Raw genomic sequence first — 25946 nt, forward strand, 5'->3', positions numbered from 1 at the left:
GGGACTGTTGGGAAAATTGAAATGTCTGAGGGGCTGCAGTGGAAATTTGAAAAGTTATACGGACTAATAAATAATTTCCCCTATTAGGTATCTTAGTTTTATTTATTGATCTAATAATTTGTCATTATTTACTATTTTGTTTTTAGTTTAAATCTCTATAAATACTTGTTTTAAGGTTTATGGGGAAAAAATCCATCAATTGAAGTTTTATGTTCTTGTTTACTCTATTTTGAGTGTGAGCTCTTGTATTAGAATTGGGTATCCGCTGTGTCAAGTGGTATCAGAGCCATTAGTTGCTTAAAAAGTATTCAATACTATTACTGATGATGAAAGTTGTGAAAATGTAATTAGAGAAGCTTCTAAAATTGAGGGAAAAGATAAAAATATTGATTAGTAAGAGTGTTGATGAAAGAAAGAAGAATAATGAAAAGGATTTCTCTAAGCTTCGCAAAGAATCCAAGCTAAGGTTGTTGTTTTCAAAGAAGAGAAGGAAAAAACTAATAATGGAAAGATTTGAAGACCAAAAAATTCAAATTTTGGAATGGTGATGGTTTAATAAAATATTCAATCACAAGTTTAATTGCCTAGATCAAAACTCGAGGTCAAGTTTCTTGCAAGTGGGGGTGAATAACGTAGCATGATGGAAGAAATCTTTTTATTATTTTAAAATTTTTAATTTAAATCTTCAAAGTAGTTTTTATTTAAGAGTAATGCTATATAAAGCAAAATTCTTGTTCGAAATGGTTGCACTACTGACTTGTATCCTATTTTCTCTCTCCTAATCAACCACCTTAAAAAAAAGAGAGAAAATATCACCCATTCCTCTCTTGTCCGAAATTTGGCCTTAATTCCTTTTTCTCTCTTCGTTTTCGACGAACCCCATCACCGACGCTGACGCCGATACCCTTCATCATCTCCGAACCTCTCTTCTCCTGCGTCATCCAAAGTCCATCACTAGCGCGCCACCAATCTTGTCGCTTGCCATCACTACCGCCATCAACACCAACAAACCCATCACCCGTTACCCTTCGTCTTTGAACCTTTCCTCTCTGACGCCATCTAAATCCATCACCAGTGCGCCACTAAGGTCGTCACTCGTTTCTAGCCATCACTACCACCACTTACATCAATTAACATCTCCATAGATACTGTCACTCCTCCATCAACTCGTGTAGCTGAATCTTGCCACTCCATGGTTGTCGCCATTGGCTGAACTTTGTCGCACCATTTGGTAACACTCACCCTTTTTGCCCTCTCTCTCTCTCTCTCTCTCTCTCTCTCTCTCTAAATATACTCACTCTTTCTATCTCTTTCACTAACAAAGTTGCCTAACTAGGCCAACCTGTGCCATTTGCCTGCAATTGAACCTCGGCATGCCGTTTGGTAACATACTGTTATTCTCTCTCTCTTTATATATATATATATATATATATATCTTCTGTGTTTGATGGTTAGAGATGATATTTTAACTAATTTTTTCGCTAATCAATAAGCTATCATTGGTACTGATTGTTATTATTATTGGCACAATAGTAATAATGGCAATTAATAACATGTTAATTAGCTAGAATCAATGTTTTCTACAAAAGCTTGATTGTTGAAGCCTTGAGGTAGAATACCCTATTTAATCTCTGTATTTTACACAATTTGCCCCTTTAGTCCTTATCTTTTAAATTGTCTTTAATAGGTCCCTCTATTGTCAAAATTGGGCAAATTAGGTACATTCCTCTCACGGTCGTTCCCCTATTTAGTCGTTGTATTTTACTTGATTTGGACTTAATTTGTTCAATTTTGACAATATAGGTATCTATTGAGGATAAATTAAAATATAAGAATTAAAGGGACAGGTTGAGTAAAATACAGGGACTAAATAGGGTATTTTACCAAGCCTTGATTATTAAAACTGAGAAGAAGTTCAAAAGATGAAACTATACTTCCCTGTAAAAGTGTCTTGTTATACAAATGTTTCTAGATCATACTTATATACAATATTATGTTTTAGAGGAAAGGTATACTATTTGATTTGTTTAAAAGCTAAAAAAATGAGCTGTAAAATGATAGCATGAAGTAGGAGTTCTTATACATAGCTTTATCAAATAAAACTATAGTGTAATTTTTATTAATTTATTGTACTTATTTTTTTTTATCTATCAATATAGTTGCAAATCGAGGAAAATATGAAAAAAATCAAAGGTTGGGTTTTTTTATCTGAAAAAATTGTCCTAGAGGCCGGTATGGTGCTTAATTCTGAAGAAGAAATTTATAATTTCTATATTGAGTATATCGGCGGGAAAGGTTTGGTATTACCAAAAAGAGTACAGGGTTAGATGATGATGGGAAATTGAAATATATTGAGTATATTAAGTCCAAATCGAGTAAAATACAGGGACTAAATAGGGTATCTTACCAAGCCTTGATTATTGAAACTGAGAAGAAGTTCAACAGATGAAACTATACTTCCCTGTATAAGTGTCTTGTTATACAAATGTTTCTAGATCATACATATATACAATATTATGTTTTAGAGGAAAGGTATACTATTTGATTTGTTTAAAAGCTAAAAAAATGAGCTGTAAAATGATAGCATGAAGTAGGAGTTCTTATACATAGCTTTATCAAATAAAACTATAATGTAATTTTTATTAATTTATTGTACTTATTTTTTTTATCTATCAATATGGTTGCAAATCGAGGAAAATATGGAAAAATCAAAGTTTGGGTTTTTTTATCTGAAAAAATTGTCCTAGAGGCCGGTATGGTGCTTAATTCTGAAGAAGAAATTTATAATTTCTATATTGAGTATATCGGCGGGAAAGGTTTGGTAGAGTTTTTGCGGATCATTTTAAACCGCATTTTGGTTGTAGGCAATCTGTTAGGCTTCGTATTGATCTACAGAAACTATTTGCGCATAAGGGATCGGTGAATCTGGGGGAGTTGGAAAGGCCTTTCACGTTGGAGGAAATCAAAAGAGCTGTTTTTGACCTGTGGGTGATAAGGCCCCTGGCCCGGATGGTTTCCCCATTCATTTTTTCAAACATAACTGGGACACAGTTAGCTTTGATCTCTTTCGGCTTTGTAACGACTTCTACTCTGGTAATGCTAATCTTGAAAAGATCAATTGGGCCAGTATTGCCCTAATCCCTAAGGTTGAGGCGCTTGATTCCCCAGGAGACTACAGGCCAATTAGTCTGATTAATTCGTCACTGAAAATCTTGTCAAAGCTGTTGGCCTCTAGGCTTCGGAAGGTGCTTCTTGAGCTGGTGGAACCGGAACAGGCGGCTTTCTTGCAGGGACGCTGCATCCTTGATAATATTGCTACTGCGGATGAACTGATCTTCAGTTTGCATAAACACAGGATTCCGGGTCACATACTGAAAGTTGATTTTTCTAAAGCCTTTGATATGGTGGACTGGAATTTCCTTTTTGAGCTGTTGGAAGCCAGGGGTTTCAGGGTTCGGTGGATTGGATGGATTAAAAGCATTTTATCTTCGTCTAAGGCCTCGATCTTGGTCAATGGTGCTCCAAACGGGTATGTTCGTTATCAAAGGGGGCTTAGGCAGGGAGATCCTTTATCTCCCATGCTATTTGTGCTGGTGATGGATACCCTTTGCTCTATGTTCTCCCACGCCCTTAGCTCTAAGGTGTTGGTTGGAGTACCCCTTGGGGACTTGGGGTCGAGATGCAATCTTCACTATGCTGATGATCTTCTGGTACTGACCGCAGGTGGTCTTGAGGATTTGCGTCTGGTTAAGCTTTTGCTGTATGTCTTTGAGGGGATAACAGGGTTGGCTACGAATTTCTCAAAAACTTGCTTATATGCAGCGTCTCGGGACGTTCTTCCTGATACGGCAGCGGCGGAAACTTTGTGTTGCGCTAGGGGAGTTCTTCCGGTGACATACTTGGGCATCCCGATTTCGGGGAGTAGGCCACGGAGGCAAGATTGGGAAGATCTTATTTCTAAAGTCAGAAAAAGGCTTGGTTCGTGGAAAGTGAAACACTTGTCGCTAGGGGGACGGCTTACCTTGGTTAATGCGGTTCTCTCTGCTATCCCGACGTATTGGTTGTCCTTGTTTAAGGATCCCCTATTGGGTCATAAAAAGGATTGATAGGATTCGTAGGGATTTTTTGTGGATGGGTCCGGACATTGACCATCCCAAATGCAGATTGGTTGCGTGGAAAATTATTTGTCGCCCTCGCGAGCAAGGGGGATGGGGCATTTTAGACTTACACTGCTTCAATCAAGCTTTCCTTGGTAAATGGTGGTGGAAATTCATGACGGACTCGTCTTGGGGTGGTGCGAAAGTGATTCAATTCAACTATGGTATGCAATGTTGGAACATGTATCCTAGGCAGTCGGGTTGAGTGTCTTTCTTTTGGAAATGGGTGATGAGCTGTCTTCCGGCTCTTAGAGGTTGTGTTTTGCATGGAGTTAATTCTGGGACGGAGACCCTGTTCTGGAAAGATCGGTGGGTTAATGGCAAGGCACCTATGTACATCTGGCCGGATGAATTCAGTAGGACACGGGCGCCCAATGGTACTATTAGTAAGCTCTCGAGCTTCTTTGATACTGCCCCCTTATCGGCTGATCTTGATATTCAGGCAATTAGTGCATGTATTAGGGGGTCTGTTGGTCGGGTGGGGGACAGAAAATGGTGGAGACTCACAGGAAATTGAACATTTACTGTGAAATCCTTTTATTATTTCCTGATTGATGGGGGAGGGTCCGGTGTCCTGTCACGAGATTCTTCTAGCGTAATCTCTGTCCCAAAAAGATTAATGTCTTCAACTGGCTAGCGTGGAATGATCGAATTCTCACCCTTGAGAATTTAGAAAAGCATAGATGCAACAAACTCCCTACGGCTACTTGCGTTTTATGTCATGCTGGCGTGGAAACGGTTGATCATCTCTTCCTGCATTGTGATTTTACAAAGCAGGTGTGGAGTCATTATGTGGAGATTCTGCGACTCCCGGAACCCCCCAGTTCCATGAGTTTGGTCTGGGGTTCTTGGAGATATTCAGTTAGAACTGCATGTAGGGATATGGGGGATCTTGTGGTTAAGGCTGTTGTGTGGAATATTTGGATTGCTAGAAATGATTGCATTTTTAATGCTACTTGCTTGTCTGCACATGCTCTTATGCTTAAAATTGATCGTATGCTATTGGCGTGGTTCTCTACAGTTATGGAGGGACCTAGAGCGAAGTTGGTGGAGTCTTGTGATGCCATCCGTCGCAGTCTGGACTTTGCTGGGCCCCGGGCCTCGGTGGCTAGCGGGGTTCTTCCCCCTAAAGAGGATGGAGGAGATATTCCTTCTGAGGAGACACAGATGCAATCCACGGGCTAGTTGGTTGCTCTCTCTAGGCGCGTTGTGTCGGCCTGTTTTTTCGTTGTGTTGTCCTTTTTCTCTTTTGGTTCTGTCCTATGTTGGTTTCTTGTGCCACTTCTTGTGGTTTGTTCGGTTTCGCTTTTGTCCTGCGGTTGTATGTGTGACGCTGTGGGGTGCTGTTTTTTGTATTTTGTTTCTGTTTCTTTTTAATTGAAGTGGTTTATCCACCTTTTCAAAAAGTTTGGTATTACCAAAACGAGTACAAGGTCGGATGATGATGGGAAATTGAAATATTACACTTGCATATGTAAGAAGTGGCAAAAGAATATTTACCACAAAAAATGTATAATACAAAATTAATACATTATTGATAATTTAATATTTTTCGCTTGGTGGTTTTTTTTAGATAAAATGGACAAATCACGTGTTAGAGATTTACACACCATCTAAAATTAATTGCTGATTCGAGCGCACTCACTTAACGACTGTAATTAAGGATTGGGTTGCAAGCCCAGTCCCATATATAGGTTTTTTGGCACCACTATATCTGGTACGTTTTGAACCCTAGATGAAGAAAGCCCTCATAAGACATCTTTCACAATAAAATCAGTACCATTATACCAAAGTCCCTTTGGTTGTTTTTATTATTCTTTTTTATAATCAGTTTTTTCAATAAATTAGTTGTTTGGTTTTTTATTAATAGTTTGTTAATAGTCATTTTCTTTTAATGCTGTGTTATAACTGTCATGATACAGTCATTGGCAAGATTTTCTACGATTGCTTGGGATTGCTGTTAATATAATTATTTAATCTTGTGTTATAACTATCATTTTCTTTTAAGGATGGAAACCGGATCGAATTTTCTGCGACTATAGGGGTATTGCTTAGCTGGTGAAGCACTACGACGCCTACATTGCTTGGCATGTCAATACTGACTACCAGAGATTGAAGCATAACCTAAACCTATTTCCTAATGTTTCCATTGAAACCATCCCCCGTGAGGACAATGACATGGCTAATGCTCTCGCAAATTTTGGAAACTGAATCCTTAGCCACCCCTCTTTTTTCTGGGGATGGATTGTCCAAATTGGCTCAAAAAAATTTGCACAAGAAAAAACTTTAGCTTTTAATCTGGTTTTTCTTTTCTTTTCTTTAGCTTTAAGCTCTCTTTTGTTAAGAAAAAATAATAATAATTAAAAAAAATACATTCAATGGCAATAAATATAACACTCTCTCTTATTCAGAATCAAAACAATCTATAAGTACCAAAAAGTCTTTGGTTTAGTTATACTGGCCCCACTAAGTAAAATTGTTTACGTGGATTTTTATTATCCAAGATTAAAAACATATTAGACAAATCCTCGGCTGTAGGAGTGGGCTTGCAACCCAATCTCCACATTCACCGGGTGAATATATATGAGTCAAATGATTAATTTCTGGTGATATGCATGCCCTTTACTCGTTGCTTGTCCACTTTATCAACTAATAATAATAATAATAATAATAATAATAATAATAATAATAATAATAATAAAACAAAGAGCAACAACCATTAGATGCGGAAATAACCACTATAAAAATTATATATAGATATATAGTAGCACTTTGGAAACAATGCCTGGGGAGGCCATTAACCAAATTACTGATGAGTATAATACTGGAGCCAGCATGAGGACATTTTAAGAAGAAAAGATAAAATAGTGATGTGTACTCATTGAGTGGTCAAAACAAGAACCACAGCAGGCACTCTCCTCCTCAGCCCTGCTCTGCTCTCTTTTCTATCACCTTTGGGTCTCGCTCTCATCTAAAACAGATAAGAAAATACCTCTACTCTCATCATGGTGGCTGCTGCTGCAACCATAGCTCTAACTCTGATAAGCTCGTTTTTTGCTCCTCACCTCAATCAGCTCGTCAAGGAGGTCTTCGATAAACTCACTGAAAATACCAAGGATAAGTTGACAAAACTGCAGACCGTGATGCTTCCAAGACTTGAACTAATGATACAGACTGAGCAGATGACCGATAATGATAACGATAGACTGTCCCAGTTGCTGAAGGAATTCGTGGATGTGGCATATGAAATTGAAGACGTTGTAGACAAAGATGAATATAAAGATCTGAAGAAACAATCAAAAGGGAAAGTGTGGAAATGGGTGAGCTCAGTTAACCCCCGCTTATTTTCTAAGTGGAAGATGAGCAATACTCTGACGAAACTAGAGGAAAAAGTTTCTAGCATATATGATTTCTATCAAAGGCTTCCTCAACGTGCTCCAAATGGCAGGGATGCTACTTCCATCACCAACTTGTCCGACACACAACTACAACCTGCTGAAGGATTTTTGGGGAGAGACACTGACATTGAAAGCATAGTCAGGAATCTAATCGGAACTGCAATGCCAAACAATTTGAAAGTTGTTGTCATCGTCGGTGTTGGAGGAGTTGGCAAAACCGAGCTTGCCAAGTCCATATATAACCTCATCAATGTTAGGCATAAAAAGTGGCTTTCCTTCTCACGAGGAAAGTTTGATGAAGTTGAGATGACCAGATGCATGGCGGGCTTGGGTGAGGATGGTGGCCTTATCAGTAAAGCCTTGGAAGTGGCTGGAAACATGCTCAGGACAAATGTATTTAGGAAGAAGTTTTTGCTTGTATTGGATGGTATTTGGTATGATGAGGAGCTGGGCCTCTTTGAAAACCGGGAGAGATGGAGTAGACTCTGTGCTCCTCTGCAAAAGTGTGCTCGTGGTAGCATGATTTTGATCACAACCCGCATGCAAATAGTGGCGAAATCATTCAGTCGCGTCAGTGGAGAGCTGACATGTCACTTACTTGAGGGTTTGGAACATCAACACTGCTTGGCTATCTTCAACAAGCAGGCATTTGGTGATGCTGGTCCAGATCAAAGAGCTTTAAATGCAAATCTACCAATGATTGCGAGTGAGATAATAACTAAAATAATCAATAATCTAGAAGGCATACCTTTAGCAGCAACAGAAGCCGGAGAAAAGTTGAGAAATAAGTATTGTCTAGAAGTCTGGAATGGAATCAAGAGTAACATCATTCAAGAAGATACCGAGAAATCGTTGATGTGGAGCTACAAAATGCTACCCTGTCACCTTCAACAATGCATTCGACACTTTACTTTATACCCACAAGGTTTTAAGTTTAATCATAATTTCTTGGTTTTGTCATGGATTGCAGCTGGAGTTATTACTCACCAACAAAGAAGCCAAAACGATCTGGAGCGCTTGGGACGTAAATTCTTTGATGCCTTGGTGGATAGATCTTTCTTGCAAGAAAAGGAAGATGGATTGTTCGTCCTGCATCGTGCATTGCATGCTTTCTTAGACATTATAACTAAGGGAGAATGCATCAGAATCGCAGGCAATGAAAGGCAAGAGATTCCATCAACCATAAAACACCTTAGCATCGAGGTGAACAGCCTGGACCGATATGAGAATGAAATCTCCAAATTGGATAAGCTTCGCACTCTATTCCTCAATTGCAACAATGCAAACTCATGTTCTGTTCAAGGTGGTTATCATGCTGTTCTTGAGCGCATATTAAAGAATATGAAGAGGCTACGAGTATTGCGTATAGCTTGTTGCAGCATAAATAAGCTACCTGATTCAGTTGGTAGGTCAAAACACTTACGTTTCCTGGACCTCTCCAACTCTTCTTTCAATCAGCTTCCAGAATCCGTATGCCGTATCTATCTCTTGTGGTATTTGAATTTGAGTAACTGCAATCTGAATACTGTTCCTAAATATCTCAAGAAGCTGATCAAACTGCAGTATCTAGTGTTCAATGGTCCAACCCGCTCTTTGATTCCTCATATCGATAGACTCACCTTACTTCGAGAACTGAAGGAGTTTCATGTGAAGAACGAGAGAGGACAGCTTAATGGCATGGACAATCTTCTAGGCACACTTCGTATCATAAATCTGGAGGCTGTGGGCGATGCCACTGATGCTGATGAAGCAATGTTGAATAGAGAAACTCCGCTCAAAGAATTTGTTTCTGAATGGTCTATGCCTGAAACGGCTGATGCCATTCTTTTGCCTGAGCAAGTACTTGACATACTGCAACCTCATGATGACATTACTAGCCTGACAGTCAGAGGTTATACTGGTAACAGACCTCCTGATTGGATGATAAACCAAAACTCCAAACTGGAAGCCCTTCATCTTGACAACTGCCCCAATTGGGGTACTCTTCCAGCACTTGGGAACATTTATACTTATCTCAAGAAACTGGTGTTGTCTGGCTGCTGTATAGATGACGCCACTCTGGCCTTATGTCTCAACAACCTCACCTCCCTATCTTGCTTGAAGTTATCAACATGCTCACACATAACATCCCTCCCCTCCGTGGAGGTCTTTGGCACGCTTGTAAAGCTTAAGGTGCTCCAAGTCATGGATTGCCAGTTGCTCACTTCACTAGGTGGTATACTGGCACTCCCATTTCTTCAGGAATTCAATATCAGCTTGTGCCCGGCCTTGCTGGCTGTGATCCAACCTAATGATAGAGGCATCAACCTGCAGGGTCATGCTGTAGGTGCTGTTGCTGTCTTGCCTAAGTCTCTTCTTGATCTTAAAATCACAGATTGTGGGATTTCTGACAATTATCTCAGCAGCTGTTTGATGGGTCTCAATAAACTCATCAGCCTTGAACTGCACCAGTGTGCTAGTGTCACCACACTACCTTTAGAGGAGGTGATGAGGCACTTGACATCACTTGAATGTGTGAATATTCATAGCTGTGTTAATCTGCAGTCTGTTGGAGGTTTACAGGTCCTAGCACCAACTGATGGCTCTGGGCCTCTTCGGAGGCTTTCAATCCAGAATTACGGCAGACTTCAACGACCTTTGCATGATAATCTCGAACGTCTCATGCAAGCAAATTAGCCCACTTGCTTGGTCTGTCTTGTATGCAAAGAGCTTTGTTTTGTGGTTTCTTTATTTCATGTTTGGTGTGTTCTGTCTGCTGCTCCATGAACTTATGTTTTGTGGTTTCTTTATTTCATGTTTGGTGTGTTCTGTCTGCTGCTCCATGAACTTCCATTGCTTCTGATTGATCTCGAATGTACTGAACTTTGGTTAGTGTGTTTCTTTATTTCATGTTGGTATGTCTTGTGTGCTCTATAATCTTTCAATTGCGATCAATTTGATTTATCTTTTTTAATGAGTAAACTGTTGAGTACACTTAACCCAATTCTTTAGGTGTATACATATATATATATATATATATATGTATATATATATACATAAATTCTAGAGTTTATCCAATGAATCAATTATGCATGGTAGTTGTCAAAGTTATTACAATGAATGCAATTACATTAGACATATGTATATATATGCATGTATGTATGTATGTATCCCATGTGCCATTCTTTTCAGCTACTGATTCTCCTGATGCCACGCTAGAGGATTCTGTAAGTTTCTCATCTTTCCCATTCTGTTTCTAGTTGAAGCAGGTACTAACTCTTTTACATCATCTTCTGTCAATTGATCTTCAGTTGTTGATGTACTGATGCCTACTCGAGGATTTTTTATTGCTAAATTGCAAATGGGGTAGCTCTAGTGCAGATGTTTCACCGAAGGCATCTCCTTCCTCTGTTTCTTAATATTGGTTTTCAGTTGAGTCTTGTGCTTCAGTACTTGGTTCCCTGTTTCTGCATTAGAGGATTCTTTTCTCTCACATGCGATATAACTCTCACCAGTTGAATATTGTTTTTTAGGACGTGGTTCCGCTGATTCTAGATTAGAGGATTCTTCAAGCCTCTCTTCTTCCATCACTTGATTCTAAGTATAGTCAGGTGCTTACTCCATTTTACCATCTGTGTCGATCTGATCTTCAGTTTTTAATGGCACTGGAGATTTTTTGTTAGCAAATGGTGTCACTTATTCAACGGCAACTGAGCAGAGGCATCACCTACCTCAATTGTTACGTCTTGTTATTTTTCAGTTGCATCTTTTGTTTCTGTACCTGGTTCCCCTGTTTCTGAATTAGAAAATTTTTTTAAGCATCTCAGTTCTCATCTTCTCCCACTCTTTCCTCAGATATAACAGCTACAGACATGCCGGAATCATTGTGGATAACCTGTTCACAGATTGGTGTACTAATTTAAACTGGGGGTTTTTCAATTGATGATTGCAATTTTGTGTAGCGCATTAGCAGGCCTCTGACCTGACCCCTCTCCTTCCTCTATTTCTTGATCTTGTGCTTCAGTTGAGTCTGGTGTTCCAGTTGTTGATTGCACTGGGGATTTTTCTAATGGCAACTGCAAGTGCTGTAGCTCAGCAGGAGACCTCTTCGCAGAAATGTCTCCTTCAGTTGTTATTTCTTGTTCTTCATTTGCATCTTCTGTCTCAATTCCTGGTTCTTATAATGTTGTATTGAAATGATTCTTTCTGTTTGTCTTCTCCTCCCAGTCTTTCTTCAATTGAAGCAGGTGTTAACTTATGAGTTTTTGAAGTTCTGTTTCCAATGTTTCCTTCTCTGTGATTTCTTATTCAGTCATTCCTTCATTGTTTTCATCTTTTACTACATACACATCTTGTGAGGATTTTGCTGAGTACTCATACACTGTTCTATGTTCTTTCCCTTTATCAGAAGCTGGTCCATCCTCTTTGGAACCTTCATCAGAAGCAATTGGATTTATATTTGCACTCTCAGGCATTTCCTTTTCTTCCTCTTTATTGCTGTCTGCTTGAAAGTCAGCATCAATATCTTTGCAGTTGTTTTATAAGGAAATCTGAGCTCCTGGTTATCCATCCACTTCTTTTATTTTTGGAATATGATAAAATCTTATATTTTCAATCTCCCCATGTATAATCTGTATGGAAACATCATAATTAGGCAGGTATATGGTACGATACTCTACGACACGGAACTAGAACTCAATTGCTACTCTATATTTGCTTAAGAGCAGTGTGGAAATGATATAACTTAGCATCAGGAGAATTTCACTAACTACAATTCTACATTCAAATGTTTAGATGGTATCAGTCTAATTGATCCATGATGCAAACTTTACTCCAATTTCCTATTATAAGATTAGTGCCTTCATAACTCTCGTCATTGACCTTCCTCTTAGAGCCTAAAGGGCCAAGCTCTGAATAATTCATTGCTGCATCTAACCAAAAACTAGAGATTTACTTTCTAGGATTCTGTGAAAATTCATAATCCTGAGAAATGCTCTTTTTTCCCTTTTTGATGAAAAAAAAAATGGCTTATTGCTGCAATGAAAACTCTGTTTGGTTTATTGTTGTTGGATGGGATCTAATCCAACAACTTCAGAGTTTTCAAAAGGAGGGTAAGTATTGTTGTTGTAGAAGGATGGTTTATTGTTGCCCTAAAGCTCTAACAGTCAACTGTTTCAAATTAAAGAGTAGCTCCATGCATGACTTCTGGAGTTCCACAGTCAGCTCGATTCCCACTTCTTGGCCATGGAGTTCTCTGTTTGTCTAGACACCGTCTGTTTAAAACTTGTTTCACACATGGCTTGCCTGTGCCTAGGAACATGGCAATGCTGACTGCCAGGCCCCTGCTATTTCAAACTCCTGTAATTGGTCTAGGACTCATGCATGCTCACATGCACAATATTGAGAGATGCCTCAATCAAATAATTATACCAAATGATTTTCATCTAAGAGCACAGAACGGATTGAAATTTTAAGTGGCTTGGCAAAAGCTCAACTATGTCTGCCACATCTTAGCTACATACAAATTTTACCATCATGATAAAATTTAGATTACATAATAAGAACAATGCCTAGGAGTTCTTAGAGAAACCAAGGAAAACACATAACATAATGTATGAGTTATTGGAAATAGTGGAGGAATTCTTAAAGCAACTAGGGAAAACACACAAAATAATGTGCATTTGAGTTCTTGCACATGCTTATTACACACCATAGATCACAAAAATATGAACATAGGAGTAGAAGGTACCCATAGAACTTCTTATGAGTCTGCCTTAATTACTACCATCTAATATGATTTGGAGGGATGTTTGCAGCGTGGCCTGTGAGTTTTTTTTTTTTTGCAAAGGAGGGCAAAAAGATAAAGAAGAAAAAAGAAAAAGACAAAAAACTAGAAACAGAGCTTTAGATGGGAGCACAGGTCATCCAGCCAACGGGGACGATCACGGCCCTGAAGAAAGAGAGAGATTTCAGGATTTGAGTGGCCGAAATTCGCTAGGGCATCCGCCAGGATATTTGAGTCGCGGTCGATGGTTTCCAAAGAAATGCTGGGGAAGTAGCTCAAAAGATGCAGCATCTTCTTGAAGGTTGGCTCGAGGCGCCAAGCAACCGATTTGTGAAAAGATTTGGTCATCAGAAAGACTCCAGGGTAATCACAGAAGAGTCTGGAAGGAGTCCAATTATTCTCAATGCAAAGCTCCAGGGCAAGGTTAATGGCTTCAATTTCAGCTTGGATTGGGGAATCAACAGAGGCGCCACAGGACCCTGCAAGCAAAATTTTTTTGAAGTTAGAGGTGATCACAAAACCCAGTCCACACTGCAAAGAGTTCTGAGAAAAAGAGGCATCAGTGTGGACAGAGATGGAGTTATGAGGAACTCTGGGAAGAGAAAACTCCCTTGAGTGGTTCTTGGTATTCTGATCAAACATCGAGCAATAAGATAGAGCACGATCGAGAATGGAATTAAAATTTGGACGCCACTTCTTAAAAATAAGATTGCAACATTCCTTCTAGATCAGCCAAGCAGCAGTGGCAATAAGAGCCTTGGCGAATTGAATTTTGTGAGGATGTTTGACAGTGCTGGTTAGCCAAAGTGCAGAACAAAGGAAGGCTTGGTTTAAATGAGATAAACCAAGGAAACCAAGGATCCTGGACCAACAGGAGCTAAGCTTAGAGCAAGTCCAGATGACATGGCTTGAGGTTTCAGCTTCCAAGTCACAGAAATAGCAGGGAGTGAACGGACCGATGTTGAGATCATAGAGATAGGCACCCGTAGGTAATCTCCCATGCGCCAATTTCCAAATGAACACTTTAATGCGGGGAATAACCCTCAGTCTCCACACATGATGCCAACCATCCCACCGATCACCAGAAAAGGAATTCAGGTGGTTGTAAATGGCAGAGGCCAGAGTGGTCTTAATAGTGCTAGGGCCCCAGACCCAAAAGTTCTGGGGAGAATTAAGATCAATGGAATTAATCCACTTCCAATCAATATTGGGGCCGAGCAAAGCAACCAATAAGTTTGTGTCCCAGGAATTATGATGAATCAAATCAGCGAAGGAAAGATTTTCATGGTGAGCAGTCATGTTGAGGAATGTTGGCTTCAGATTAATAGGAAGGTCCAAGAGACAGGGGTCATTCCATAAATCAATTGAATAGGGGTTGCCAGCCGCAATTTTAAGATTGACCCGTAACATCAAAGCAGTTTTGCATAAGGATTTGAAAAACCAGGAAGTACGGGGAGGGAAATTTGGGGACCAAACATTCCATTGACCATACTTAGATTGAAAGATGTCTACCCAGATTTTATTCTCCGAATTCAAGAGAGTAAGAATGTTTTTAGCCATTAGAGAGCGCGTGACATGGTTTAGATTGCGAATACTGAGGCCCCCATCAGATTTGCTAAGGGTTGTAACAGACCAACCAACAGAATGGAAGCCATTTCGATTGCCATTCCTACCCTAGAGAAAGTTTCTAGCTAACTTAGAGATGTCCTGGATAATAGAAGCAGGGAGATGCATGACAGAAAGGTAATGGTTTGGGACCGAGAAAATGTTGCTGTTGATGAGAACAACCCTCCCAGCAGTGGAGATGTTGGTGTGGTTCCAGGAGTGTATGGATTTTTTGACTTTATCACAGAGGAAGTTAAAATGATTAACAGGAAGGCGTTTGGGGGAGATGGGGATACCAAGGTAGGTAAAAGGGAAGCTTCCAATCCCAATACCAAGGATTCCGGCGATTGAGCAAGAGAGCTTGCGATTACACCAGGAGGGAAAATAGATTTCAAATTTGTTGAGGTTAGGTTTTTGACCCGTAAGATTTTAGTAAATGTTTAAGCAGAAAAGGATGTTACGGGCAATAAGTCTGGACGCTTTGGTAATAATAATAAGGTCGTCAGCGAACATAAGGTGGTTAAATTTTCGTCTGAGGTTGACATCAAAGACAGGGATAAAATTTGAAGAAAGGGCTTTGTTGAGGATGGCAAAAAAGGTTTGGTTAACAAGGAGGAAGAGGAGGGGGGAGATGGGATCCCCCTGTCTCACTCCGTGACTACTAGAGAACCAAGGGGAGGGTCTGCCATTAATTAGGAGGGAGAACGAAGTTGAGGAGAGACAAGAATTGATCCAGGAAACCCAAGAAGCAGGAAAATGCATTCTCTGGAGGGTTGCGAGAATTGCTGGCCATTCAATAGTATCAAAGGCTTTCTCAATGTCTACTTTAGCAATCATCCTCGGGGGCTTATCAGAATCACAATCTAACGAATGAGCAATCTCCTGGACAGCAATGACATTGTCAAAAGCCTTGTGACAGGAGAGGAACCCACATTGCTCCACACCAACTAACTTATCAATCACCAAATTAAGACGGTTTGTGAGAATTTTTGTAATAATTTTGTAGCAAACGTTGCACAAGGAGATAGGCCTAAAGTCAGAGACAAAGGTCGGGTTGTCCTTCTTGGGGATGAGAACCACGAAGGTTTTTACCCAAGAAGGAGGGAGCTTAGAAGTAAGAAAGAAATGCGAGATAGCTCTAAAGAGATGGTCCCCGAGAATATTCCAGTAAAAAATATAAAACTCCACAGTTAAACCATCATGGCCAGGACTTTTACCACGAGACATAGATTTAAGGGTAAGGAAGACCTCCCTCTTCGTGAGAGGTTTGATCAAATTTACCCTATCATCATCAGAAAGCGTGGCAAAATCGTCTGGCAAAGCATTGAAAATGAAATCAATCGAGGAGGTTGAGGAGGAGGTCCAGAGATTTTTAAAAAAATTTAGAAAGCAAGTCTCAATCCCAACATGGTCAGAGAAGAGAGTACCTGAAGAGTCGTTGATGTGCTTAATATTGTTTTTATGTCTTCTAATTTTGACAGAAGTGTGAAAAAACCTGGTATTGAGATCACCATGCTGCAGCCATTGCAGTTTGGCACGTTGGGACCAGAATATAGAGTTTTGGCGCAGGAGAGCCTTGTGCCGGTTGTATAGTGCTCGAAGCCAGGTGTGATTCCAGTGGTTCCCGTCATTATTGTTAATCAGGTTATCTTCGATGGCAGCAATTTCCTTCTCAATATTTTGAATTTATGAATCAATGGGGCAAAGACTTGCATTTCTCCACTTAAGAAGGTTATGCTTAGTGCGAGAAATGGAGTGAGAGAAGGAGTGAAGGGGAGAAGAAGAGGTATTCAAGTTCCAAGAATTTAACACACTGTTATGGCAACCCACATAATCGAGCCAAAAATTTTCAAAACGAAAGATTTTAGGTTTTTTGAAATCAGAATCATAAATAGTAAGGAGAAGGGGGGAGTGGTCAGAATTGGTTTTCGCAAGGTGCTTGTTAGAAAAGTTTTGAGAAGCGGAAATCCAGGAAGGGTTGGCAAGGAAGCGGTCAAGCCTGGCCCAGCGACAGGGCAGGCCATCTTGCCCATTGCACCAAGTGAAGCGGGGGCCACTGAAACCGAGATCAATAAGAGAGTTATCGAGAATAAAGTTAGAAAAAATGGCATGTGAGTTGATATGAGGATAATTCTCTACGTACAGTTGTTCGAGGGAGGTGAGGCATTCGAGGTTCGAAGGCAAGGAGGTAAGGCTCTCGCAATTCTTGAATGAAAGCGTCTAAAGAGAGGTGAGGAGCTCAAGACAGTCCTCCTGTTTGGGTGTGAATGGGACTTCCTGACCAACGACAGTCAAAACTTGAAGTGAGGCAAGTCCTTTTCTAGAGAACAACGCTTGCAGCAGTGAAAGGTTGTCTACAGTGATGTTAGGAACATGTAGTATACCATCACCAATATCTGATTCTAGGAGGCCTGGGCAGCCGTTAACATGTAGCGAACTTATGGAACTGAGCACATGCAACCCGCCCATTGAAACCAGCTTATCATAATCTTTTAGTGTCAAACTTTCAATGGATGTCAAGTGTGAGAGTTTATCATCTGATGGGAAAGAAGTTATGTGCTTAAGCTGTTGCAATGACAAATGTTTGAGCCTGGTGAGACCTCTCAAGCACCTATTGATAAGGTCATTGGTCATGAGCTCACAATCTGTGATTTCTAGATCGATCAGAGACTCTGGTAGGAGTGCACTAGCAACACTACTGCTACCTTCAGATGGGATCAATGCCAACAAGTTGGGGCATGAGCGGATGTTGAGCACTCGGAGTGAAGGGAGTGCCCGAAGGCCCCCGAGTGATGTGAGCAATACGCAGTCCTCAATTCGAAGCTCCTGAAGCTGTGTGAGTTTTCTTAGTACCTCTTCTGAGGGGAGTGTTGTTATGCAGTGACAAGCAGCAAGAACAAGGTGAGTGAGCGAGGTCAGCTTGCTGATGCAATTGAGCAGCTCACTATCATCCACAAAGCAGCTGCCGAGGTGGAGCTGCGTGATACTTAAGGGCAGTGGTTGCGCGCTTCCATCATGGACTGCATCTTGCAAACCCCCAAGAACAACAGGATCTATAGTACATGTAAACATCTTGGCCACCAATTTCATGGTGCTTGTGACCAAAATCCTGCTCCCAGGTTGGCCATGTCTTAAAGGGGCACGGACCCTCATCCATCTAACTTTGTTTTCCAATTCTGTGGATTTCTCATCATACCAGACATCATCCAAGACAAGCAAAAACTTTTTCCCTCTAATATGTTCGCTGAGTAGTTTTTGGAGCTCGTCCAAGTTCTTGGTGTCAGGGCGGGATTGCTTGGAAACTAATTGTATCATGCTAGTGGTTATACTGACCTCATCGAAATCCTCAAGTGCATGAATCCACACCCTCAGATCAAAATGCTGACTGATTTCTGAGTGATGATACACAGATTTGGCAAGAACAGTCTTGCCAACTCCTTCGACACCAATAATAGGAAGGGTTTCATAGTTATGCTCATCCTCATCAGCATCACTGATTGGCCTTCGATTACTAGCCAGCATTGGATGCGTGGTTAGAAGCTTTGTTACATGTTTAATCTCTTTATCTCTGCCAAACACTTCCTCATATAAATAAGAGGTCGTATCGACACGAGCATCAAACCTGTCTTCACCGATATCATTGAGACGGGAGATACAATTATCTGCAGAGTAAGAAATCTGCTCCAACTGCTTGACAACTTCTTCCAACCTTGATGAGTGATGAACAAGAAATTTATAGGAATAAAAGCAACACACACATGCATGTTGTTTGCGCAGCACTTGTTGTTCCAGATGTTTGTACTTGTACTCATCAAGAACATCCTCAGCTTCGCAGATAACATTATCTATCAACCTCAGGGTAATCCTCAACGACAAGTTATGCACTCCAGAACGTATCTCAGATACTTCTTTGATGGCTCTGATTTTGGGAAGGCTTTCAGTCTTTAAATTTTTCACCATGGTCTGGACCTTCTCTTCCAAAATGGAGTGGAAATCCTTGGAGGGAACAAACCGGACCTGTCACGCCTCGAACCGGCTCACCGGACCCAATGCGCAGACAAACGGCCGCAAATCCACAAGGTGTGAGCCCCATAGGCCTGCAAGGCCTCAGAATCTGATACAAAGCAGACGAATCTATAACAACCCAACTGAGTTACAGGATTACAAACTCTACAAAGTACACAATATCGGGATATAGAAGTTTAAAAATACAAAATACGGGAATACATGGATAGACAATAACAAGAACTCAAAATTTACAACAGGATAAGACAACATCTACAGACAAACTGTCGAGATCCACGCCGGTCTATCACTCATGATCTGAAAAGAATTAAAAGAAAATCCATGAGCTTACTAGCCCAGTAAGTAATCCAGAAATTGTTTTAAAACAATTGGGTTTACGAATCTTGAATCCAAAGATTAAGAATAATTCAAAGTTTAAACATAGTTTAAACAAATACAAAATACAAAGTGAAATATTCTAATAAAGAATATTTACAAATATGATTTACCGGAATACAAAACCCAGAAATACGATATAAAAAAATACGGAAAAATCAAAATCAAAAAGGGCAAAGCCAAAAAGTACAGATTCAAGTGTGTGTCTCCAAATTCATCGCGTGCCAAAGGTCATTTGTTTATCCTCGATGGACGGTCCGAGCCAAAAATAATGAAATCATTTATTTACCCTCGGTGACCGAGATTGAATACCAGGTGGCCGTTGATTATTTCACCGAACGGACACGGTGCGAAACTGCAGTCTCACTTTCCCAAAATTACTTGTCGACAAGGTCAGGGTTTAACCCCCCACTAACAGGGTTGCATATCGCTCATTTGGAGACCAAAGCATTCAAACAAAAACTCAAAGTTGAAATGCAGAATATTCATGAATTTTCCAAATATTCAAACAAACAGAAATACACAATTTCATAATCCCAATTTAGGAAAAATAACTGAAAATACAGAAAATTACTTACAAAATTAAATAAATAATTTCCCAAATCATTACTAAAAACTAATCACTATGTACATTTATATCTCACAAGCTCTGCATAACAATACTTCTAATATGTCTCATTTCAAAATGCATAACTCCCAGAATTTAACATCAAATGCAAAGATATTTTGTAGTAAGTAACTGAGGAAAATTCTGAACCTTTTCCTTGTTTAATACTTGACCCAATTTTAGTCTCCGAGAATGAGAAAGATCATGTTAAATCTGAAGATTCTGCATATAGATGTCATCATGTGCAAGTCTTTTTAATGGGTCATAACTCATAATCTATAAATCCAATAAACATGAAATTTTGCAAATTGAAGGTCATGGTAGTAAGGAATATTTTCTATACTGAGCACTTTTCCTAATTTTACTTATTAAATCCGGAAATTGGCCTCTAAATCTGCATGTATGCACAATAATACCTCCAAGACATGACAACTATAATTGATCATATCTTAGAGAATATATATATATCCAGTAAGTATGAAATTGGCAGGTAGAGAGATCAAAGAAACCATTACAACCTTTCAATTTTACTCATATGAAAATTGTGCTTCTATGACCTCCGAATTTAGGCCCCAATTCCTATTCAACTCATTATCATAACTTAAAACTTCATTCTAGCAATTTCATGCATGAACATAGAATGTCGAAGTCTCTAATCTGTAATAATATCCAGCCCAATAAACCTTGAAATATTGACTCTAAACCACCAAATCATTTAATTTAATTCCCAAGTGCTAACCTCAATTTTAGTAAGGATACCATTAAGGAAAGGCTATGATCTCCACCACAGATAGTATGTTAAAACCTGAAATTCAAGACTCAACCTTGCCTCAGGGTTGTAGTACGACATTTCTCTTGATGTATTCACATCTAGCATTCACCCACATTAACATTTTCTCTAAACACATATAAGCCCATCAAACTTGTACATCGACTCAATATTATCAATAATTAACATACACCCTTTAAAACATAAAAGCATCCACTATACATTAACTCAAGATACTTGATCTTATCATCATACCATAATATGATCTTAACCCCATCGTATAAGAACAAAAAGATAAATAAGGAACTGGTTACAACCAAATATTCTAATATATAGGATGCATTAACGTTTCAAGATAAGTAGTAGCCATTCTAAAAATAACATACCAAAACATAAATACTAAGTCCATAACTAATTAAAGCCGTAAATCAGAAATACATGAAAATACCTATTCGACAATAGATAATTTTATAATTAATAACAATAAGCAAGAATATCATAATAAAATAATATATAATAATTTTGCCGAGAAAAATAAATTCTTCAAATAATGAAAACATGAGTTCTCGGGGGATTACTTACCTGGTATTTCCTAAGTGCAAAAATGAGATCCAAGACCACTCCCTAAAATGATCCTAAAACCCAATGATTTACCAAAGTTAGAACAAAATCACTCTAATCACAAGTTAAAACACTAACCAAATATTTCTTTTACATACTCTAGAGAGAGAAACCAAATAAATAAATAAACTAAATAAAATAAGTGTCTTGCATGTATTCTAGCATGAACTCACCTAGGAAATTAAATGCATCTCAAAGGCTTAACCAATTAACATGATTAAAATTAAAGTGATCCAATGCTTAACCTCCAATCATTTGACATTTGTCTTGAACCAATATTTCAACTTGATGAGAAATCTCCACCATCCAATCTAAACACATTCCACTACAATGCTTCCTTCATACTCTTAAACTATCACTATTACTAATCACAAGAAATATACATTGCTTTTAGCTTTGCAATATCATTCCACCAACTTAACAAATGATGTACAACTAGACCTATAGAATAAGGGTATGTATATAACTACTTATACATATCCAACATATGAAAATAAAATAAAATAAAAAAAAAAGAATTTCAAAAGAAGGATGAGGGATGCAGTCAACAATTTGAAATCAATATGCAGCTACAACAAACTCGCAAGATGGAAGGATAGAGTGAGATCAAAACTCCAAATAGATGTAAAAACCTTGGCCTTAACATGCAGATCATGCATTCAATAATACCATTATTATCTAAGGCACATGACAATCATCACCCAAGTATTTTCAAGCACTACAACATCTAATAATTAAATAGAAGGAAAGGCTAGGAGATTACATGGAAGGTTGACAAAATCAGGACAAGAAATCTATGTTGTTGAGTCCACAAACTCATCATTGGACGTTCACCGGAGGATTGCCGGAAGTTCGCCGGATGAGATCACAGCTCTCTCTCTCTCTCTCTCTCTCTCTCTCTCTCTCTCTCTCTCTCTAAAAGGATAGAAGAAAGGATGCTAAAGGCTCATGCTCCATTGTCAATAACAAGATGGCAACAAGGGCAAGTTTAAGACAAGTTTCATAAAATTATGCAAAAGTTTGCATAATTTTGGCCAGGAATCTTGGGCTCTCATGGCTTTTACAAATGAATGAGGACAAGGAAGCTGGGGCCCACAGGACCTTGTCTTCCGTCATTGGGAGGAGACTTGTTAGGCGTGAAGGCACAAATTTTGCCAAAACTTTCATTGCCATGCATGTAGAGTTTCTTAGAGCGGGAACAAGTGTTTATATAGAATTATATCAAGATTGAGTGATTTTTTAATTAAATTTAAAATTTATTTGGATAAATTTAGTATCTGATCACCATCCTATTCCGGATGAGAGTAATAAAAGAGAACATATAATGTAATGACGATGTTTCCCGTTTATATAGAATTATATGGTTGGTATCCAAATCAAATTCAAATTATTTTTGAAAAAAAAATTATTTACGAGAGGTGTTCCCTATTTTGTACTGTCGTTCTTTATTTTCAATAAATTTGTGATTTATCCATATTTATTTAAAAAAAATTATTTTTGGAAAAACGCGGGGTTAAAAAAGAGGAAAATTTCATTTGATTTTTAAATAAATATGTAGTTCATCTATTTTTATAAAAAAATAATAATAAAAGAATAATGATATGAAAAAGATATATAAAAATCATAGCTGAGTTATATATATATATATATATCAACCATATATTAAAAATATTAGACTTTCAAATATAGTTTTGTGAAAAAAAAAATTAAATATCTGAATTTTGATTTTATTTTATTTTTAGGTGATGATATTCTTAAAACGAAGTATGATGTCTTTCATTCTTGGAATTTCAATCCTCCACTCAATTGCTCTTGGTTGGTTTATAAATCTTTGTAAAAATATTGATATTATTAAGCCTAATCTTTGAATATTACCATTCTTAATAATATTTAGTTATTTAAAATTCCTTTAAGCTTTAAATCAACTTTTTTTAAACATGGGCCTTTTGGATTATATATTATCTTCAAATTAAGGATTTTATGCTTGATTCTCGTTAGGATTTGGATTGTATTTGAAATTTCTTCAGCCAAATAGACTCCTCCAATTTTTTTTGATAAAAAGTGGATAAACCACTGCTTTATTGAAAAAAAACCAACTCAAACAGACATAAAACTAGCATACCAGAAGAACAAAATACAGAAGCTCTCTCACCAGGAGTGAGGCGAATACAACTAGGAAAGCAAGAGAACATACACAAATAAGATAGAACAGCCAAGTAGACGAAATTCGCCGTCTGGGAATACAGGTCTACTAAGCTGTAAGAAGCTCACAGCGTGGGCTATTCTCAGGCAAGGTTATGGTCTGAATCGCCGGAAGTATTAGAAACCCTGGCACTGATGAAATTAAGGGAGCGTTTAATCTTTTGAGAGGCCTCAGAAAGGGTTTGTTGTTGATTGCCTGCCTCTGCTGAAAACCAAGAGATAATCATATTAGCAATTTTAATCATAATCATGTAAGAAGGTAATGCTAATGACTGAAAAATGCGATTATTTCGCTCAAGCCAAATATTCCCAAAGTTGTTGGAAATGAGTTTGGAGAGGGGGAATCCACGTGGTCCAAATCTTAGATAAAGAAGGAGGATTGAGCTGAACGTCAAGAGTTTGTGAGAAGAAAGACCATATGCGTGATGAATAAATGCAATCAATGAAGAGATGGTCAACGGTCTCAGAGGATCTATGACAGAGGACACAAGTGTCTGTGGCATTTTGAAAATTGCAGCCTTTTTTGAAGAAATTTGTGAGAGTGAGGAGTTTATCCTCCCAAGCAAGCCAACAAAAGAGTGTAATTTTGTTAGAGCATCTTATCTTCCAGAATTGGTTATAAAGTGGGCAGTGAGTACCGCCATCAATAAGGAACTTGTAGAAGGATTTAACTGAAAATTATCCACTTTTCTCCAAGGGCCAGGTGTGGGAGTTATCCTGATCACTAGAACAGTCAGAGAGAACTTCTAGAAGGGGAGATAACTCTTCAGAGGAAGAAGATTGGAAAAGACTCCTCCAATTTGAACCAAGGGCAAATTGACTCAAGTAACTCTTGAGTCTAGTTCCCAAAATCTAACAGCTCTTATTTTTCTTTGATTTTTGCTATTTATTTTTCTCTGAATAGCATAAATACGGGAGATTATATGTGGTTGTCTCACACCACACCATTCACAGTTAGTAACTACAGAGTGGCTAGAAGTATTAGATCTATTCTCCAATTCTCTACTGATTCCTTCCCCTTTATGTACCTTGGTGTCATGATTTCTCCTAAAAGACTCTACTCTAGTTCTTTCAAACCAATTGTTGATAAGATTTCCCGCACTTGTGCCAGATGGAAACATTCTAAACTTTCTTTAGCAGCCAAGTCCACCTTGATTAATTCCTCTCTGTTAGCGATCCCTACATATTATCTGTCTGTTCTTCCTATTCCCGATTTTGTTCTCTGTGAGATTTCCAAAATTGTTCGAAATTTTTTTTGGCATAAAAGTGGCAATGGAATGGGCATCCATGCAGTCTCTTGGAGTCGTGTTACCATGGCAAATTCTGAGGGGGATCTTGCTCTTCGGAACTTAGCTATCGCTAAACATTCCCTCAAAGCTAAACATGTTTTCAATTACTTAAACAAGGTTGATATTACTTGGGTCAATATTGTGCAGCTCAAATATGGTCATGTTAATTTCTGGAAGGATTCCATTCCTCGCAATTGTTCCTGGTTTTTTCAAGGTTTATATCACACTGCTAAAATTATGAGGCCTTACTGCAGGATTCTTTCTATTAATCCTTCAAATACTTCTATCTTATATGATTCCTGGTGTTCAGATATTCCTATTGCTTTTATGCCCACATACATTAATATGCATACCAATCTAGAAAACATCTCTTGCTCTGACTTTTGTAATAATACTAGCTGGGATTATGATAGTCTATATAATATATTTGGCTCCCATGCTGGTGAGTTCTTCTCTAGACTTGGCTACATTGACCACTCCACCCCGAATGTGTGGGTTTGGGCTCCCAAAGCTGTGAATCATAAGATTGCTCCCAATGTTTATCATACCTTAAATTGTAACACTCCTTCTCCCTCACCTTGGATTGGGTGGGGTAAAATTTGGTCTTTAAAGGTTATGCCTCGTGTTAAGCATTTTCTGTGGTTGTTGTTTAATGGTCGTCTTGCTACTGCTGATTTTTTACATTCTATTCACTTGGGTCCCAGACGCAGCTGTGTTTTTTGTAATCTTTGTGATGAAACCCCTGAACACTTGTTTAATCATTGTGCTAAATCTCAAAGTACTTGGAATGCCTTATCTTCAATAACCTCTAAAAATTTCTCATTTCCTGATGGCTTTTGTATGGGTTACTGGTTGTCTCAGTCTAATTTTTCCTTTAAATCTAAATCAATTATTGCTTTGATGACTGGTATATCCTGGAAAGCAAGATGCGATGCCATTTTCAGGGACATTAAGCCTAACTTTATCAATATTAGCGCATGTGGGCTTCTTCTCAAACTTTATCTCTCTTATCTGTTGGCAATTCTCCTCGAGAACCTTATTCTTAATAACTTCAGAATTTGATGGCCCCTTTCTATTTATCGCATCTATTTGGAATTGTGCCACTCGGATCTCGAGAGGTGCTTTCATGTTTC

General features: G+C 38.6%; 3 protein-coding genes and 1 long non-coding RNA gene across 5 annotated transcripts; 1 reads left to right on the forward strand and 3 right to left on the reverse strand.

The window, feature by feature from the left end:
* Positions 1 to 6936: 6936 nt before the first annotated feature.
* On the forward strand, positions 6937 to 10498 carry LOC120280311 (putative disease resistance RPP13-like protein 1). Its single transcript, XM_039287100.1, has one exon. It carries the CDS (start codon positions 7163 to 7165, stop codon positions 10229 to 10231), a length of 3069 nt encoding a protein of 1022 aa, XP_039143034.1. The 5' UTR covers positions 6937 to 7162; the 3' UTR covers positions 10232 to 10498.
* Positions 10499 to 13109: 2611 nt separating this feature from the next.
* Positions 13110 to 17024, reverse strand: LOC120280144. Of its 2 annotated transcripts, none has more exons than XR_005542256.1 (2): positions 16352 to 16425; positions 13110 to 13798 (listed from the first exon to the last, which is right to left on the reverse strand). XR_005542256.1 is itself a non-coding variant. In XM_039286885.1 (2 exons), the coding sequence occupies exons 1-2, from the start codon at positions 16553 to 16555 to the stop codon at positions 13425 to 13427; spliced, it is 510 nt and encodes a 169-aa protein (XP_039142819.1). In that variant the 5' UTR covers positions 16556 to 17024; the 3' UTR covers positions 13110 to 13424. The 2 variants fall into 2 exon arrangements, 1 of the variants encoding a protein (XP_039142819.1); XM_039286885.1 differs by having other exon boundaries at positions 16420 to 17024.
* Positions 17025 to 17144: 120 nt separating this feature from the next.
* On the reverse strand, positions 17145 to 18884 carry LOC120280422. The gene has a single exon (XM_039287268.1). It carries the CDS (start codon positions 18882 to 18884, stop codon positions 17145 to 17147), a length of 1740 nt encoding a protein of 579 aa, XP_039143202.1.
* A 91-nt stretch (positions 18885 to 18975) lies between these two features.
* On the reverse strand, positions 18976 to 22203 carry LOC120280955. The gene is made up of 3 exons (XR_005542459.1): positions 22086 to 22203; positions 21284 to 21336; positions 18976 to 19247 (listed from the first exon to the last, which is right to left on the reverse strand). It is a non-coding gene; the product is annotated as an uncharacterized LOC120280955 (long non-coding RNA).
* Between the last annotated feature and the right edge of the window lie 3743 nt (positions 22204 to 25946).

This window comes from Dioscorea cayenensis, chromosome 17 (genome assembly GCF_009730915.1).
Source record: "Dioscorea cayenensis subsp. rotundata cultivar TDr96_F1 chromosome 17, TDr96_F1_v2_PseudoChromosome.rev07_lg8_w22 25.fasta, whole genome shotgun sequence".
NCBI lineage: Eukaryota > Viridiplantae > Streptophyta > Magnoliopsida > Dioscoreales > Dioscoreaceae > Dioscorea > Dioscorea cayenensis.

Bases quoted from the DNA above. Each gene is read 5' to 3' on its own strand.
- LOC120280311 (XM_039287100.1), top strand. From the start codon at position 7,163: ATGGTGGCTGCTGCTGCAACCATAGCTCTAACTCTGATAAGCTCGTTT.
- LOC120280144 (XM_039286885.1), bottom strand. From the start codon at position 16,555: ATGACGGGAACCACTGGAATCACACCTGGCTTCGAGCACTATACAACC. The intron at 13,799-16,419 runs GTTTTTTCACAC...TTTTGCTTGCAG, and splicing joins CATGGTGATCTCAATACCAG to GGTCCTGTGGCGCCTCTGTT.
- LOC120280422 (XM_039287268.1), bottom strand. From the start codon at position 18,884: ATGGTGAAAAATTTAAAGACTGAAAGCCTTCCCAAAATCAGAGCCATC.